General features: G+C 39.2%; 1 protein-coding gene across 2 annotated transcripts in view; it reads left to right on the top strand.

Annotated features, from left to right (window-relative positions):
• The first annotated feature begins 148 nt into the window (after window positions 1–148).
• Window positions 149–17714, top strand: part of FARSB (phenylalanyl-tRNA synthetase subunit beta) — a 38428-nt gene continuing 20862 nt past the window's right edge. Inside the window, exons 1-15 of one of the 2 annotated variants that reach the window (XM_051626371.1) lie at window positions 149–226; window positions 1096–1151; window positions 2287–2441; window positions 2995–3067; window positions 3511–3626; window positions 4057–4207; window positions 5390–5498; window positions 7821–7891; window positions 9565–9626; window positions 9713–9764; window positions 11305–11366; window positions 11770–11977; window positions 12402–12482; window positions 15332–15424; window positions 17428–17545. In XM_051626371.1, coding sequence (XP_051482331.1) covers window positions 169–226; window positions 1096–1151; window positions 2287–2441; window positions 2995–3067; window positions 3511–3626; window positions 4057–4207; window positions 5390–5498; window positions 7821–7891; window positions 9565–9626; window positions 9713–9764; window positions 11305–11366; window positions 11770–11977; window positions 12402–12482; window positions 15332–15424; window positions 17428–17545 — 1465 coding nt within the window. In that variant the 5' untranslated portion in view covers window positions 149–168. The remainder of the gene's footprint in view (window positions 227–1095; window positions 1152–2286; window positions 2442–2994; window positions 3068–3510; window positions 3627–4056; window positions 4208–5389; window positions 5499–7820; window positions 7892–9564; window positions 9627–9712; window positions 9765–11304; window positions 11367–11769; window positions 11978–12401; window positions 12483–15331; window positions 15425–17427; window positions 17546–17714) is intronic. The other variant, XM_051626372.1, reaches the window with a different exon arrangement.

Below are 17714 nucleotides of genomic sequence, written 5' to 3'. Positions count from 1 at the left end.
GCCCTGTCCAGGAGATCCAGCCAGGCTCTCTCGGCGCCGGGGCGCGGGGGGAGCGGCAGGCGCAGCCCGGAGCAGGGGCCGGCGGGCCTCAGGCAGCGCGGCGGGAGCCGGGCGGTGCGGGGCCTGGGGCGGGCGCGCAGGCGCGGGGCGGGCCAGGCGGGTGCCGCCATGCCGACTGTCAGCGTGAGGCGGGACCTGCTGCTGCGGGCGCTGGGCAGGAGCTGCAGTGAGTGCGCGGGGGGCCCGGGCGGCGGGGCAGCCCCGGCGGGCTGCGGAGACGGGGCGGTGCAGCCGTGCGGGGCAACAGCGCTCGGAGCTGAACTAACCCTCGGGAGCCCAGGCTTCGGGCCGGAGCGGGAGCTGTGTGCGGGGTGCGGCCCGGCCCCGGCACGGCGGGCAGGGCAGGGCAGGCAGAGCCCGGCAGGGCAGGCAGAGCCCGGCAGGGCAGGCAGAGCCGCCTCCGGCCCAGCCTTGCGCTGCTGCTCGGGTCCCGATCGCTCCTGAAACCAGCACCTGCGCTGCCAAGTCGCCGTTCCGCTTTGGAGCTGCACGGTCTTGTTTAGGAACTGGTTAAATCGAAAGGGAAGAGGTGGGAGCGGGCAAAGCCAGCAGTTAATGCCGCGTTTCCATTCCGGCCCTCTTCCCCGGCTCTTTGGGAATGTGACTTAGGAAGTGCTTGTCTGGCCGGAGAACATTTAGGGACGGACCGCGGTTCATGCGGCCCGCGCGGGAGTCGGGCAGCTCTGAAAACACAGGGGTGCACATCTCCGCTTCCAGGTCGGGGTTGTGTGACTCACAGTGTGCGGGTGATGCAACCTCTGAATGACGAGCTGACTGACGGAAAAGCAGCTGTTGGCTGGAGCTGTCCAGCTGCTCCTTCTGCTTCCATTGTCTGTTCAGGCCAGGGTTACTCTGACAGACCGAAGAAATTGCTACTCGGGTGCAGATACAAGCAAAGTTCTTGAAGTTACTTATGCCCTTTTCAAAATGACATTTGTTATCTTGTTTGAAAACATTCAAAGCAAACACAGGACACCCCCACTTTAAACGTTTGATGTCTGCTTATTAACCAAAATTCACCTTCTTTCTTCACAGCTGATGAAGAAGTTGATGAGCTTTGTTTTGAGTTTGGTTTGGAGCTTGATGAAATTGTAAGTGATGTTTTTATTTGTTACTTTTTCAGTACTGACAGTGTTTGTATGTGGTAAGAGTCTATACTGCATTATTTCCAGGATATTCCCTGGTACAATGCTGACCAATTCCCTCTAGCATGTTCCAAGAAAATGCCTAGGCACAGTTTTGGAAGATACCATGCCTCAGGTGTCTTGTTCACACCCATAAAGCAGTGTGAACGAGACTTGAAGGTCTCCTTGATCTCTACAGTCTTTAAGCAGTACTGCAGCAGGCTTTTCATCCTGAAACATCCTCATCTCTGTACCACAGGGCAGAATATGCGAGATGTACCTGTAGGTTCTTGTTATAAAACACTGTTATATTAGACTGTATTAACAGAGATGTTCTGAATTTGACAAGAAAAGCAGACATACAGGAATTACTGTCCTGGAAACAGGAGACCCCAAGATAGCACACTGCTATACTTCATGGAGGTCAGCAGTCTGTCTTGATCTTCATTCTCCCCTTTTATTTAACAGCATAAATTTGGCCATATACCATGTATTGAACATCTTTGACAAGATATGTTTGGCTTTGGTTGGTATGCATCATTCTTCTGTGCAATATCCACAAAAATTTGTTTATCCTGGACATTAAAGTTTTGATTGAGATTCTGTACCTGTGAAAATTCCCTGGCTCTGTTAACTGTATGTGTGTAAATCTTCAAGTAGACGTGTTCTGATTTTGCTTTTTAATCTGAATTAATTCATCTTTCAATGATGTTTATCAAAAGATACCTGAATATTGTATGTTGTGCATTATTTCAGACTGGACTTGAGAAGACAAGTCATTTGCTGATCCTGTTGCCAAAAATAAGGTCCCAGTTCTGCACTGGGATCTGCTATTCTGGGGACTCTTGCTTCTGTAGCATCTTTTTTTTTTTAATTCAAACTCTAACAGTGGATTTTTCTTTTGATATACTGCATTACAGTCTCTGAATCTGAGAAGGGTTTAGATTTTATGCCATTTCTGTTATTTGATGTGTCCATTTGCTGTCTAAATCCAAATTGCTCTTAACAATTTCAATGAACAATATTTCCTGTTATCTCACTATAATACTCCTGTCAGTGTTAAGACACTTCAGGTTAAAAACACATTTTTGCTTAATTCCAGACATCTGAGAAAGACATTATAAGTAAAGAAAAAGGTGAAGAAAAGGCAAAGGGTGCATCTGATACTGTTCTCTATAAAATTGATGTTCCTGCCAACCGTTATGACCTTCTGTGCCTTGAAGGGTTGGTCCGAGGGCTGCAGGTCTTTAAAGAAAGGTAATGCAGAGCTGTGAGACTTTGATGTGGTTTGTTATTTGTTTAAATACAAGTCCATTTCTGGTCAATAAAAAAAAAACAGCTTGCTACTTACTTGAATTTTGAGCATGATCTCACATGCAGATCAGATTCATCAGATATTCCTCTGGAGAGGATCTATTTTATGTATTTTTTTAAAGGCTAGACTAAATAATGTTACTGGGTTTTGGATCTATTCTAAAAATGTTTCAACTGCTGTTCCCATTTGAGACTTTTGCTCTGTAAAGAACTCCTGCAGAGGAACTTCCTTGTGCTCCTCTGTAATAAATACCAACATAAATAATGTATTTCACACTTCTGCTGTGAGTTTATCTTCTTGAGCCCTTCCTTTCTCATTCAGTGATCTGTTTACCATCCTGTAGAAAACAAGTTTGAAACACTTAGCTAATTTATATGCCAATAAATGTTATTAATGAAGTTTTTTACAGATACTTGTTACTGCATTTCTAATGTTTCCTGCATTTTGGGAACTTTCTGTCTTTCAGTTACAGACTCATTTTTGGTTTTATTCTAGGATAAATCTCCCTAAGTATGAAAAGATAATACCAGCTCAGGGTGAAGGTCAGAAGTTGATTATCACTGCAGAGGTAAAACTGTTTACTGCATCTTTGTGAATTTATTGAGAATTTTGGAACGAGCAAGATAAAATTGGTACTGATCATTCCTGTCTATGAGAGCAGTGAGACTGTAAATCCTATTTGTAGAACAAGAGCTAAAGAAATACCTTTATTCATTGCGATTTATTTTTAGGGAAGGAACAATAGACAAGTTGTTTTGGGTGAACCCTGTATCAGATCAAAGCAAAGTTTCAGATGCTAATAGTGCACTGACCTCCCTGGCCATTACACACTGTATTGCAAACCTTGCCTCTGCCAGATCTGGAGTGGGTTTTTGAGGCTTTTTTCCCTTTTTCCCATTTCCTTTTGGTTACTACTTTACAAAAAGAGGATTTTACAAAGTGCACACTTAGTTTTCATTTTGTTAATTCTGTATTCTTGAAAGCTACAATGTTTGGTTTTGTAAACTGCAGACTGTCCAAGTCCGTCCTCACGCTGTAGCAGCAGTTCTTCGGAATATCACTTTTACCAAGGAACGTTACGATAGTTTCATTGACCTCCAAGAAAAACTACACCAAAATATCTGCAGGTTAGTACCTGAAGTAGTGTGTAGTGTCTCCATGTATGATTTGATCACATGTTAAGGTTGCACATCTCTGTTGCAGAGAGGCACTACATTCATATTCAGGCAAAGGAAGTCTTTCTTAGCAGCTCTCTTGAGCTCACTCTCTCCACATTTCCTTGCCTGTGTCTGCCTGTTCTCAATAAAATGTTAGAGCTCCTACAACAGTTAAGGAAGAAGCATTTTGCAAGTCCCATTGGATTTGCCTTTGACTGTTACTGTGTTGTCAGCATTCATTAAAATGTTATAGTGAAAATAATTTCTAGGCTTCTCAAAATTGCCCTTTAACTTTTTCATTTAAATCTTTGAATACATAGAAATACAGAGCATCTTGAGATTATTTCGAAGGAGCTCCAAATATTACTAGTAAAATAATTATTCTGCCTTCTTTCTCTAGGAGAAGAGCGTTAGTAGCAATAGGTACCCATGACTTGGACACCATCTCTGGACCATTTACTTTTACAGCTAAAGCACCTTCTGAAATCAAATTCAAGCCCTTGAATCAATCTCAGGAGTACACAGCTTCACAAATTATGGATCTGTATAGGGTAAGTGGAATTTTTCAGACTTGTCGGGCTAAATGCAGGAAGATAAAATTCCAAGGCTTAATGTCTCATATCCTTGTTATTAGGAGTTGTTCTTACAAATAAAACACAGTTATCTTCTGTAGCTTCAGTCAGTGAACATTCCTAATTTTGCTTATCCATGGGAATTGCATAATACTTTATTGTCCGTGAAAAAAATACCATGGTGTTCTGTGGCTAAGCTTAATGCTTAGAATAGTGAGTTTGATATTAACCCTCTCATTTATCAACACAAAAACTGCTTTTCATCATGCTCTTAATAAAACTGTAAAAGGGACCTATATTTATCTATCTATACTGGTAAGACACTCAGTGTAAAAAGTTGAGAAAAGCTTGATGTGAATTATATCAGATTTTTAAATGTTACTTGGATTTGGCCAATTTACTTGGGGAAAATGTTGAATTATTTATCCCGAGTGTAGATATGTAAAAGGCTCAAGTTAAGTCTGACACTGCTCTTGGCTCAGCATCCTGATGAAACCAAGTCCACGCTAGGAAAAGATTCTATCAGGTCTGATTTTGTCATTTTTATGTGGGCCACTTTAAGTGTCAGCATTTGACGCCATCATCCACCATCATGACAATATACAGCTTTGCTGGAGCACATGTTCTGGTCATAGATAAGAATTTCTCAAATGTCTTTGAATAAAGATGAGTAAAAGAGCTAGGAAACAAGGGGCATCAGAGAGACTAAAAGTAAATAAGGTTTTTGGTACAGCATGTGTAATTGGAACAGGTGTACATTTTTAATCAGATTGAAGCAGAAGTGTGTCGATATTCATCACTTTATAATTAGAAGTGGTGTGCTAATTTTTATCACTTCTAGGGAAAGTTAATATAAACTAAGGATTTGCGCCCTTGGTTTTGGCAATGAAAGGTCTGCTGTGGGGAACAAAGGTGTTGTTTGGGTGGCATGGCCTATGCACCCTTGAGAGAATCCTTAAAGAAATAATTTTCACTGTTTCTGAAGAAAAACAAAAATCCAGTTCTCTCATTTCAAAGTTGCTTCTGAGAGCAAACAGCTTTTGCTAGTGAAGGACTTAGCTCTAAGCACAGTTCTTCCTTCTTGCAAAATTCCCATTAATCTCCGCAAGGGAGTGTGGCAGGATGAACTGGTGTGAAATGGAGGTTGTTTTGTTTCCCCAGACTGACAGTCACCTGCGGCAGTACTTGCACCTGATTGAAAACAAGCCACTTTATCCAGTTATTTATGACAGCAACGGTGTTGTTCTCTCCATGCCACCAATCATCAATGGTAAGATCACTTATGCCAATTTATACTGTTGCTATTTTGTGTGTGAGTGAGGGTGTCTAAGAGAAAATGATGTGTAATATTGACTATTACTCTGTTTTCTTAAAATTGTTTCACATTTAATTTTATAGTCTTCTTTCTTTCAGTTTAAATGCAGTCAAATTTTTTTGTTCTCCCAAGTTGCTACTGTTCCCCGTTTGTCATCAAGAGGATGTAAAAGTCCCACTGCAAACCCCTGTGTTTAGCTTCTCATCCCCCTTCTAGCTTTGGGTGGTCTAAGCCCTTTGTTCCTTGTGATAGAAACTTTTGTTAGATAAGCATTTTGTTTGCACACATGGACATTGTTCATCAGTCACTTAGCTAAAAGAAAGGTGTAAGAAATTATTTTGTAAACTGGCAACTATTTAACACTTTGCTTTGTAGGCTTTTTAAGTGGTCACAGTAGGGATCTTTTTACCCAAGTCTTAAAAACCTAGTGTATTTATCAGCAATGTGAACCAGTTCTTGTCAATCCTTTTACTACCACACACGATTCCAGAAGATTTTCATGGGTTAAAAATAATAGGTCTAGGCTTTTTTTGCAGTGTTTCTAAACATGGCTTTCCTCTGAATGCAAAAGAAACTGTGGGTGATTTTTGAGACCCATGTTTACTGAAACTAGGTAATGACATGGCAAGAACTACTCCTTTAACAAAGATATTTCAGCATACCTATATATTTAAGTCAAGAATCGTAACTGTTTCTCTACAATAAAATCTGCAATGATAATCTCTTTGGATGTATTTTTCCTAACTGACCTCATCCATGTCTTAAACAGCTAACCAACTCTTCTTAAAAGGCAGCTCAAACTCTGTGACAGGGACTGGGAAGAACAACTGTTCTTAATTGAAGGTGCTGTCAACTGCTGACATTTCTTTGTTTAGCTCATTCCAGCTTTGGACTGTTCTACATAATAAACATCACATATTATTTGCATTTCAACAGTTAGAAAGGTTGAGCTAAATTTAACACCTGTCTCTGTTTAAAGAATAGTATTTGAGAGAAGCTTGCAGGTTAAGGGTACTTTTTTAAACAGATAATAAAATGTAAACATCTGTATTGGTTTTTTGGATTATCTAGAAACACTGAAGTGAAAGGTTATATTGGCTTTGAAGTGAATCTAGAAGAGCTGAGTACATTCCATCTGCAAAGCAGTACAGCACAGCATCCTGGGGATGGGATTACAAGATCCCTCCATCTTAAGAGCTTTAGAGCACCTGACTTTCAGTCTAGCTGGGACCTAGTTTCTCAAGTAGGAAACTAAAACACAGAAGCTGAAGGACTTGCTCAGTGTCAAAGGCAGCAGGAATGCCCACCTGTATCTAAGTGTTGATTTCTCTTTGCCACCTGTGGGGTGCATCTGTATTAGCAAATGAGAAGGACAGAGGTTGGATTTGGCATGACCCCATACACAAGACTGTGTTATGTTCACACTGGGTGGTTACTGGCAGTGAAATTATTTCAGGGTATCACACCTACACCTAACAGACAGTATGAGGCAGATTCTGTACAGATGCTCTGAACTGCCTGGGGTGTGCTAACAGAACCACACTTCTGTAGGGAATCCATTGCTGAGGGACTTGGCAGCCAAGCTGCAAGAGGGACACTTCAGATGTTGCCCCAAGTGTATTTTCTACCTTACTTCTTCCAGATGAGAAACAGTTTTGAGTGCCTCAATGCACCCCTCATGCTCCAAGTACAGACACAAAGCAACTTTATGCCTAAAAGGAACCATACTAGGACCTGACTTATTAACATAGACAAACCTTGAGCAGACAGCAGACAGCGTCAAGAGACCTTGGTTATTCACAGAAGTAGCTAGGGATAGTCATCAGTCTAAATCACTGTTTAAAAAACACCTCATAGATTCCTGTTCACGGCTGCTTGCTTACGCACATGAAGGCCAAATGTGTGACTAAAGGCAGGAGAGGCGGGGTGCTCTGGCGGTGCAAAAGCCCTGTGCCACCAGCAGATGGCCGGTGTCTGCTAGTTTGCTTCTTCAGCTGAATGCTGAAATACCTACTTAAAGGTCTGTGTCAGTGGAAAGCACAACCTGTTCAGTAACCCTGGCCTGTCTTTTCCCCTTTTTGATTTATAAATTTGAAAAATAAGAGAGATTTGCTATTATGGTGAGAATTGTGAATGCTGGCACAGTAGACATAGCAGGTTTTTTACTCCATGTAAGATCACAGTGATCTTTCTGTATCACAGAAGAAGTCAGTACCAGTGTAATTGCAAGAAAAGTAATGACATTTCTTAACATCTTTTTGTCTTTCCATGTTTTAGGAGATCACACGAAAATAAGTTTAAAAACCAGAAATGTGTTCATTGAATGTACAGGCACAGATATTACAAAGGTAAATTCATCTCTTACTTTTGATATGCTGTAATATCATTGTTTTCTCTTTGGGTGATAGGGCTTCAATAAAAAGACCTACAATAGCCAGGCATTTACTTTATGGAGCAAACCTCCCATTTCAAAAGGGCAGGATAGGTCATGGGACTGTGCAGAATTCCTTCAACATGGTCTTAGGCTTGCTCTGCAGACAGTGTTGTGTTTTCGTTGGGTTTTGTTTTTACTGTGTCTTTACATTGACACTAAATATTTAGTTTTTACATGAAAGTCATTTAAGCAAATTCGGGGGTGTTCTTGAACACTTTTTCTAAATCTGAACAGTTTTGAAAAGAGTAAAATCACTTTTTGCCTACTTTGCTGGAATAGTCTTTGTAAAGAATAATTTTGTCTCCTACCTAAAATTTGGGCTGAGGGAAGGAAGATGACACTTTTTTCTTAGTTATCTTTTTCAAGCAGGGATGCTGTGCAACTAATTTTGAAATTGGAAGTCTTTCCATATGCAAATTCTGTACCTCAAAGCTGAAGCATGAAAGCCTAGCAGTTAAAATTGTCCTTTAATCTAGGTTGTGCATTCATTGATGGTTTCCCTAAAGTGTGTATTTTTACACTGAAGACTAAAAACACTTATAACTTACCCTGCTACACAGCAATATGTTAACAACATAAATAAATCTGCACATTGGGGAGTGGCTTCTAAGCAAATTCATAAGTAACTGTTTCTTGCTACTGCTTGCCTTGATAGTAAAAATTAAAATACATTGTTCTGTTTACATGAAGGAAATTATAGTGCGAGGCATCAAAAATACCCCTTGTAGTTTGAGAATCATAGAGTAATAGAATGGTTTTGGGTTGGAAGGGACCTTAAAGATCATTTAATTCCAACCCCCTTGCATGGTCAGGGACACCTCACACTAGATCAGGTTTCTCAGAGCCCCATCCAAGCTGGCCTTGAACACTTCCAGGATGGGGCTTCCACAGCTTTCCTGGGCAACCTGTTCCAGTGTCTCACACCCTCACTCTAAAGAATTTCCTCCTAATGTCTAACCTAAATCTCCCATTTTGCCAGTTTTTTTCCCTCTCACTACAAGCCCTTGTAAAAAGTCCCTCCCCAGCTTTCCTGCAGCCCCTTCAGGCACTGGAAGGCTGCTATGAGGTACCCCCAGAGCCTTCTCCTCTTCAGGGTGAACAGCTCCAGCTCTCTCAGCCTGTCCTCGTAGCAGATGTGATCTGAATCTCATTTTTAGGTTCTGTTATACTATTCTCTTAAAATATTAACTGTACACCAAAAGATTTTCTAGATGAGGTTATTTGAGAATATATTTCTAAACAAGACACAGACCTTCAGTCCCTACATCCTCACTTGGAACTTCCTTGAAATGACTAATTAGACAAAAGGTTGGGAAGGCCCAATTCCAACTGGTAAAGACCCTGTGTATCTTCAGAACAGAGTTTAATAAAGATATAAAAATGCTTCAGAACCCTAAAAACCAAATAGTTCCAGTTTTTACATAAAAGTCTTTGCAGAAGGAAAAAGTTTTTTGAAATTCAGTGTAGTATTCTGTTCTGCTAGGGTTTTGCTTGTTAAGTTATTAAATGGAATAGAATTAAAAGAGTGTAAGACTTCAACACAAGTAGATGACAGATTTCAATGTGATTATTATCTTTATTTTCTAGGCAAAAATTGTTCTTGATATTCTAGTCACCATGTTTAGTGAATATTGTGAGAAGCCCTTCACGTAAGTATAAATCTCCAATCAGAGAGAAACGACATTTGGGCCATGCCTTAAAACAATTTTTACTCCTGTTTCTCTGTCTCCCTCAGTGTTGAAGCAGCAGAAGTGGTTTATCCTAATGGGAAGACCCATATCTATCCGGTAAGCATAGTGAGATGATTTCTCAGTACCCTTGGGGAAAGGAGTTTATTCACACAAAGTCTAGTAAGAGCAATCAATATTGCCCTCTTTTTCTGCAGAGGCAATATACACAGGTTCTGAGGTGGTGTGTGAAAGCTCAGCTTGGTATTATCTATGTATTACTGAGTCAAAGCCTTCTCTAGCACTACAAAAACTCCAGCTTCCCCTTATCTAGGAAACTCTTTCTGAATTTCTACTAATTTATGCTAAGGTTAAATATACAGTCTCCCTGAAATAGCCTACTGCTCCAAAAGCAGTGTAGGTTTTAAAGTTAAAAGTGGTAACCACTATTATGGCTGAGAGTTGGTGTGATAGGGACTTTTTCAGGAATGAGTAAAGATTGCAATCAAAAGTCATAATCATGTCTAAAGCCTTTAAAACCTGCATGTTCCAAATGAGGAAAAATAAATGCAGGAAGAGGTCCTTCAGGCTTAAGCCAGTGGACAACTGAAATCAGCCTCAGCGTAACTTCCTTATCAGATCTGGAAGCTTTAATGCCCTTCAGTTAAATGACCTTGTAACACTGGATTTTTCAGTCTTTCACTGTATAGACTCCAACTATGTAAAGGTCTATAAGAGAGGATGTTGAACAAAAGTGCAGGTTTGCCTGCCTCTAGAGTCCCAGCAGGCCTCTCTGCAGTAACCGAGTCTTGCTTTTTTGTTCCCTTAATAAGTATAAAGGAAACAATTCTTCCTGTTTCCTGAAAGTAACTGAAGGCAGAGACCTGCCTGAGTTAATAAAATCAGATGTATCAAGCCAGTACAAACTGTTTAGAGGGAAAGGGATTTACTGAGTTTTTCTAGTCGTATTTTAGCTTTTTCTTACAGCAATGTCATCTTTAATCAATAGAGGGAAGAATTCTGAAGGAGATATCCAGCAACAGAGAAATGTCTGCAGTAAACAAAGTAGCTTCCCTAGACAAAATAAATAAGAAAATCCCCAAAGTTTTAGATAAGGTTTTTAAGGATTTGTATATCTACAAGTTTAGAAACACCAAAGTATAAAAACATACAAAATATTTGTCTTAACTATGTTGCAAACTTTAAGCAAAATACCAGTAGGTATTTCTGTGCCAATACGGAAATAGAAGGTTTTCTTTCCTTTTCCTCCTAAAATTCATTTGATCTGTACCAGACCATGAGATCTCATGCATGACCATTCACTGCTCTAGGGCTTTGACTGGTGAGAGGATGAACTGGTGACTAGAACCTTTCAGAAAGTCTGTTGCTTGCATATATCAGAAACTTCACTAACAGGGATTTCACACTGCATTCAACCTTCTCATTAACAGAGAACAGCTTTTGCATCACATGCTAGAATATTTTCTGAATAATCATGGAAAATATTAAGTTTAGCCTAATATTCCATACTTGTTTTCTGTGTATGTTACTGTAGTAACATAATTAGAAGAAGCTAGATTACTAAGATGTCAGAAATTAATCCTCTTAGGTAGAGATGGCAGGCATTGTGTACACTGAAGAGCTTTGTTTTTCTCTTTAGGAGCTGGCTTACCGAAAAGAGAAGGTGAAACCTGAACTCATTAACAAGAAGTTAGGAATCAGGTGTGTTACTGCAAATGAAAATGTAGTTTTTACTTATAAACATTAATAATGAAGAAGATACTATGAAACATTGTATTTTGTATTGTGTTTTTTTAAAAAGTTCACACGTGATTTATTTTTTAATGTCTCAGACATTGTCTTGGGTAATTAGATCAACTCTGTAAGATTCTTCCCGTTTTCAAGGAAACAGAATGATTCTTTATGGCCTCACACTACTGTTATGAAATAAAGAAAAATTACCATCTTTAGAGTCAGAATCTGAGCTGGTTCTGATGGAATGCAAAGTCCATAAAGCACTTGGGGATTCTTCAGGCTACAAGGCAATGCAGCAGAAACACTGATTACTTTAAAAAGGTAGTCAGGTGCAAGATCCGTAAATGACTGCTCTCTTGTTTTGTTTCAGTGAAACTCCATCAAGCCTTGCAAAGCTGCTGACGAGGATGTGTTTGAAGTCAGAAGTCACAGGGAATGGGAACAGTATAGAGATTGAAATCCCTCCCACCAGAGCGGACGTTATCCATGCATGTGATATCATAGAAGATGCAGCAATAGCTTATGGTTATAACAACATTCAGATGACTGTTCCAAAAGTGTACACCATAGCTAATCAAGTAAGATTGCCCCTTCAAATAAACGTTCTGTTGTCAGTAAATGACTAGTGCATGCCAGAAGGGCTTTGGGGAAAACAGAACCTAGGCATTAAATATTTTGACATGCTTTGCTTTGAGAAGTATTTACCGTGGGTAGGATACAAAACAGATGCCCCGCTGATGTGAATAAATCTAAGACCAGTGGTTCCTTGTACTTGAAAAAAGATGGGGTTTAAGTAAGGAACCCATATTAAATCTCTAATTGGGAGATTCATTTCCTCAGGGCAAGCCTAAAGGCAGCTGGCTGATGCTTTCAAAACTTTTAAGCACACAAGCGTAGTACCTCCCTAGTGAATTCACTGTAACGTAACAGGCGGAATCACCTCAGGAAAGAACAGAAACATGGTTTTAGATGGAAGTTGAAAACTGTTTTGTTTCTTTTTAGCTCCCCATCAATAAGCTCACAGAACTTCTGAGACTGGACTTGGCAGCTGCTGGATTCACTGAAGCACTCACTTTTGCCCTGGTATACTGTATTGATTTAATACTTTATGTAGTTGTGTGTTGGAACGGCAAGGCAGCCAGAACTGCAGAGGAGGTTCTGAGGACACATTGTTGTATGAATGTACCAGTATTATCTGTTACTGTTTTGGCAGGTGGTTGTTTGCTAGTGCTTTGGAATCATCCTATAATATTTTGTGAGAAACTGAATGAGCCACTGGTAATATGAAATGTAGTTCTAAGTACAGAGGCAAAAATAGCAGCTGAAGTACTGGTTTTACTCTAACTTGATAGGACAAAATTGTAAGGCAGCAAATCTCTCTCAAGACTGATCACCCCATGTGAAATTCATCATAGTTGGATAATCTGGAAAACAAACAAAAATGTAGTACTTTCTAGTACTACAGTTTAGAGCTCACCCTGTTTCTATTTGTCTCTTTTTAGGATTGTCACTTGCTCATGATTCCTTGCATTAGATATCAAGCTGATATGTCAGTTTGTTTTTATTTATTTTAAGAATGCCTGTAAGAAGTTATAATGCACACTAAGGGGACACAAATACCCCCGTAAATTTCCACACAGATGTGGGGTTTTTTCATGGAAGAACAAATACAAATCAGTAATTGTTACCATTGGTTGCAGGTATTAGTTACAGCCTTGCTAATAGTCTTTTATCAAGAATTAGGACTCTGCAGCAGCATGTGCCACTCTAGTACTAGCAGCAGGCATCATCTCTAATCTGAAATTTTGCAGCAGAATTGTTTTGTTGAAACAAAGTGTCCAGTAGGAAACACCATCTTTGGCATGGGCACTTGTTCATACTCCTTTGCCGTAGTTCTGAACTGGATCAGAGAAACTAATCTACAATTAAAAAAAAAGTTAAGTACACCACCATGCCCATGTGCATGGTCACAGTCCATACATGGAGACTGGCAGAGTCAGCTGTTGAAAATGCACTGTACATTTTAGAAAAATCCGTTCTCTTGCAAGATCTGTTCAAAGCCTTTGCCTTAAAGTGTAATTTATGAATATTTTAGCATGTGGGGAGCTATCATCACATATTCTGTTGAAACCTGTGGAATTTCTCAGCCTTTTTCTGAACTTAAAACTTACTGGATGGCCAGAAATACATGTTCCTGAAAGTGTACAACCTTTTAAGATATAGTTACCTGATCACAGATTATTTTTGACAACTTACAGATTTTGAGATACAGTGATGCCAGCTCCTGAAATGCTTCTACACATTTGAAAAGTTCTGGTATTGCAACTAAAATTAATAATCCAAATGGATTGAATAAAACTTTAAGACCTTCAGATTTCATGAAGCTTCAAAAGCATAATTTGAACTAATTCTAAAGTCTGAAAAATATATATTCCAGTTTTTATTTGTTATTAACTCATTCAAGTAACCAGGACAACAACTAGTATTACCTCCTGCAGTGCTAGTATTTGACAAAAATGTTCAGACTACCTGTGGTTTTACCATGTTGGAGAAGTAATATACGTAACAAGGTCAAGATTTTAGAGATTTTCCCTATTAATTAATAAATGCAGTTCAATTTTTTCAGCACAGAATAGGTGATATGCTTAAAAACATTGAACATATGACATCACTGTAACTGAGGACCTTAATGAACTGCAGAATTTTGTAAGATGAGGCAGTATATCATGTTATCACACTGCATATTTGTCTTTCTGCTGTGTCACCAACACTTCCATTAAAACACCAGTGTGAGGCCTATGACTATGACAAATATAATTTATGCTACAACATTTTGTAGCCCAGTGTTATGTGACAAACACTGCTTGTGCATTTGTGCCTGCAATCTGTTTCTTGGTTTGACCCCCAAATTATACTCGTACACAATGAAATTGCTTTCTGTGAGGAGCTCCAGTTTAGCCAAAATGCATTTAGTTAAATCACAGTAACATACCATAGTTTAGATACACATCTGAAAACTGTTTAACACAGCTTTCTCCCCCCACGGTCAGCATTCATTTAAGACTTGCTTTTTTTGTATTCAATAATCCGCCTGTTCAGATGGTATCATTTTCTTCACATTTGGTCTATCAACACACTTTTCAGAACACTGCCAGTGCAAAGGGAACACTTCTGGAAGACTGCACTGTATTAGCAAATCCTCAATTACATGCCTGATCTGCCATTAGTTTCTCCAATACGTTAATAAAGCTATAAATTCTGGAAATCTGCAGTGTGGATCTTATCGGTAGCATCTGTTGCTGTATGTGCACAGACATCATCTGAGCCTGATAGAGTGCATCTGTATTGTTTTACTGACCAGCTTGAAACTACACCTTGAGAATAAGGCTTTGAAAAGTCTCCAACTAAAAAAAATTAATTAAAACAACAATGAAAGCAGGGGCTTGGCCATATAACTTTTTTCACAGATTGTACTTTACTTTCTGTAAGTAGCCCCCAGGGAATTGTTTTCTTTGTGAGAAAGCTCAGGTACCATTCCCTTTACAAGCGCTATTTTCAGAATAAAACACTTGACCCGCTGCAAGTCAGGGAGCAGAATCAGCCTGCTTTAAAAACAGACAACAGCAATCCATGACAGAAGCCTAAGTAAGCACTTGCCTTTTTTTTTTTTTTTTGTAAACTAGTTTTATCTTGGTTAGTATTTAAGGTTTGTAGATAAACCAGTTTGCCTGCTTAATCTTAAGACTGGCGCTTGATTTTTATTATTAGTGGGTGTTACAGATGAGAACATAGATTATGGAGCTTCGGAGCAAGTGCTACAATTGCATTGTTCATTCTTGATATAAAATTTCATCATTGGCTTAGTGTCTACTTCAACGACTTGACGTTTAACAAGTTTAATTACTTGACCTTGGTGGTTTTTTGTCTTCCAGTGTTCTCAAGAAGACATTGCAGACAAACTTGGCATGGATATCTCTGCAACAAAAGCAGTGCACATAGGAAACCCCAAAACTGCAGAATTTCAGGTGAGATAATCCAGGTCAAATTCTGAGAGCAATGTTGTCACAGATTCTATACTTAAATAGGAAAAAAAGAGAACCAACAGGAAATAAAATTTTTAAAGTACAGAGCTACTTTTCCTGCATTAAAGAGGATGTGCGTATTTATGTGCTAAACTTCTAGAGTCATTTTCTGTTACTCCTTCACTGAGGAACATCTTGTTTGGTGTGAAATTAGCTTTTCAGTAACATAAAATACCATGCTCTGTATAACAACATGTGGCAAAATTGGGCTGTCTTGTTACAGAAAATCCCAGATGACTGATTAACATTGAGAAAAGCCATTCAATATATATGGAACTACTAAACCTGGCACTCTGTAAACTTCCTGAGCTCTGGATAGGAAATGTTTTTTAAAAACTATTAACCCTTATATATAGATTTGTATTACTCTTTTATGTTTTGCTACCCGTTTCTAGATATTTGAGCTTTGCTAGATCAGAGTGTGAGAGCTTAAGTAGAGTATTCTCAGCAATTCTGAAAAAAAATAAGTGTACCCATGGTTTTTGTATTTCTTTTCTAAAGTTGTTGTGATCTTGTTTTTTACAAAGATGCTTTCTGTAATTTATAGGGAAGGTAAACACTCTTTAGAAAGGTTTAGAAAAGTTCCAGCAGTCTGTGCGTATTAATGTTTTATGATTCGTTTGTTTTTTTCCCCTCAAGATCTTACTCAGTAAATCTGATTTCTCCAAGTATCTAAAATACCAGTCTAGATCTTACCACTAAGGCTAAAATCAGTCTGCTAATGCCCCGAGACTCAGGAACAGAATTTTTGGGTACCTTCATGTGTTTTCTGTTCTATTTGGTTCCTGTTCCTACACATCCTTTGGCACAGTGATCACAGCTGAGCACTCCAGAGGGTCCCACCGACAGACAATTCTGAGCATGAACAGAAAGAGCAAAAGCAGCAGCCTCTCTAGCCAGGTACAATTCTAGGTTGCTGTTCTTCAAACACTGCAGGCCTTTGCAGTAGCAATGCTGCTGAACAGTTATTTTATTGGCTGAACATTCCTTGTGGCCAAAATAGCCTCAATCTTTTAAAAACCTGTAGGCCTCCCTGAGAATTTGGAAGGATTGCTGTGTGATGAATTATATAAACTTTCAGCTTTAGATGTTGGCTGTGATGGAATTCTCAGAATGGCTTTTCCCCCATTCCCTATCCTCTGCCAGCAAGTCAAGGGCAGGAAGATGCCAGGAACCCTCTTCCAGCTGAGTGCACAGCTGGAACCCTACATTGGTTAGGAAAAAAGTTGAATAAAGAGACAGAAATGCTTTATGGTAAGAAGTCACTGTGGCTGAGCACATGGTAACTTTTTACCTGCAATCAAGCATCAGTCACTCCCATCTCTTTGATGGTGAAATCAGAATCTTCCAGTTAAAAAAAAAAAAAATATATATGGCACACTTCTAAGGAAGTATTTGAATGGATAACACAGGAAATGGATGAATGTAAGAACAGTGAAATGGTTGCTTCTCACTTCATTCTTTTCATACATTTTCTGTGTATTTCAGTTTGTCCACAATTGCAATCTGAATACTCCTGTTACTTAGGTTCTTCCTGTATCATTGAATCCTACTAGGAAGTATCAAGACAGTATTTCAGATAGCACTTAATATTTCCAGAATGACACTCAGCATTTACCTTTTGCATAACTGAGATATATTGGAATTTTTTTGCACTTGTTTCTCCATTTTTCTGCCCTGCCCTTAAGCATCTGTGAAATGATACCTATTCTTAGGATCACTTATATGGTCTTTCAGAATACACAGTGTAAAGAACACGTAAAGAAGGTACATTTTCCATTTTAATAATTCTAAAGCAAAGATGCTTAAACATAAGAGATAACTGCAGTATTTGCACCTAACTACTTTTAAACTTTTGTTACAAATGAGCAAAACAAAATTTAAGAGAAGTAATGTTAGCTATTTGGGAAGGCATTTGACTTGCAGCATCCGTGTTTGTCCTGCAGGTGGCACGTACCACCCTCCTGCCTGGGCTGCTGAAAACTATCGCTGCTAACCGGAAGATGCCCTTGCCCCTCAAACTCTTCGAGATTTCAGATATTGTAGTAAAAGATCCTAATACAGGTAAGAGAAGGTTCCTCAAAGTCTGTGATAATGGAAACAGGTTTACATACCAGATGGTAAAACTAAGTAAATTTGTATTTCTTTAAACATGTAATAATTGTTACAGACTATGTTTCGGTTTTTTTATTTATGTACACAGCACATGGGCTGGCATAACAAGCTAGAGATA

Source organism: Apus apus, chromosome 8 (genome assembly GCF_020740795.1).
Source record: "Apus apus isolate bApuApu2 chromosome 8, bApuApu2.pri.cur, whole genome shotgun sequence".
NCBI classification, from domain to species: domain Eukaryota; kingdom Metazoa; phylum Chordata; class Aves; order Apodiformes; family Apodidae; genus Apus; species Apus apus.
Note: the sequence above shows the minus strand (reverse complement) of the source record. Positions and strands in the feature narration are given on the sequence as shown.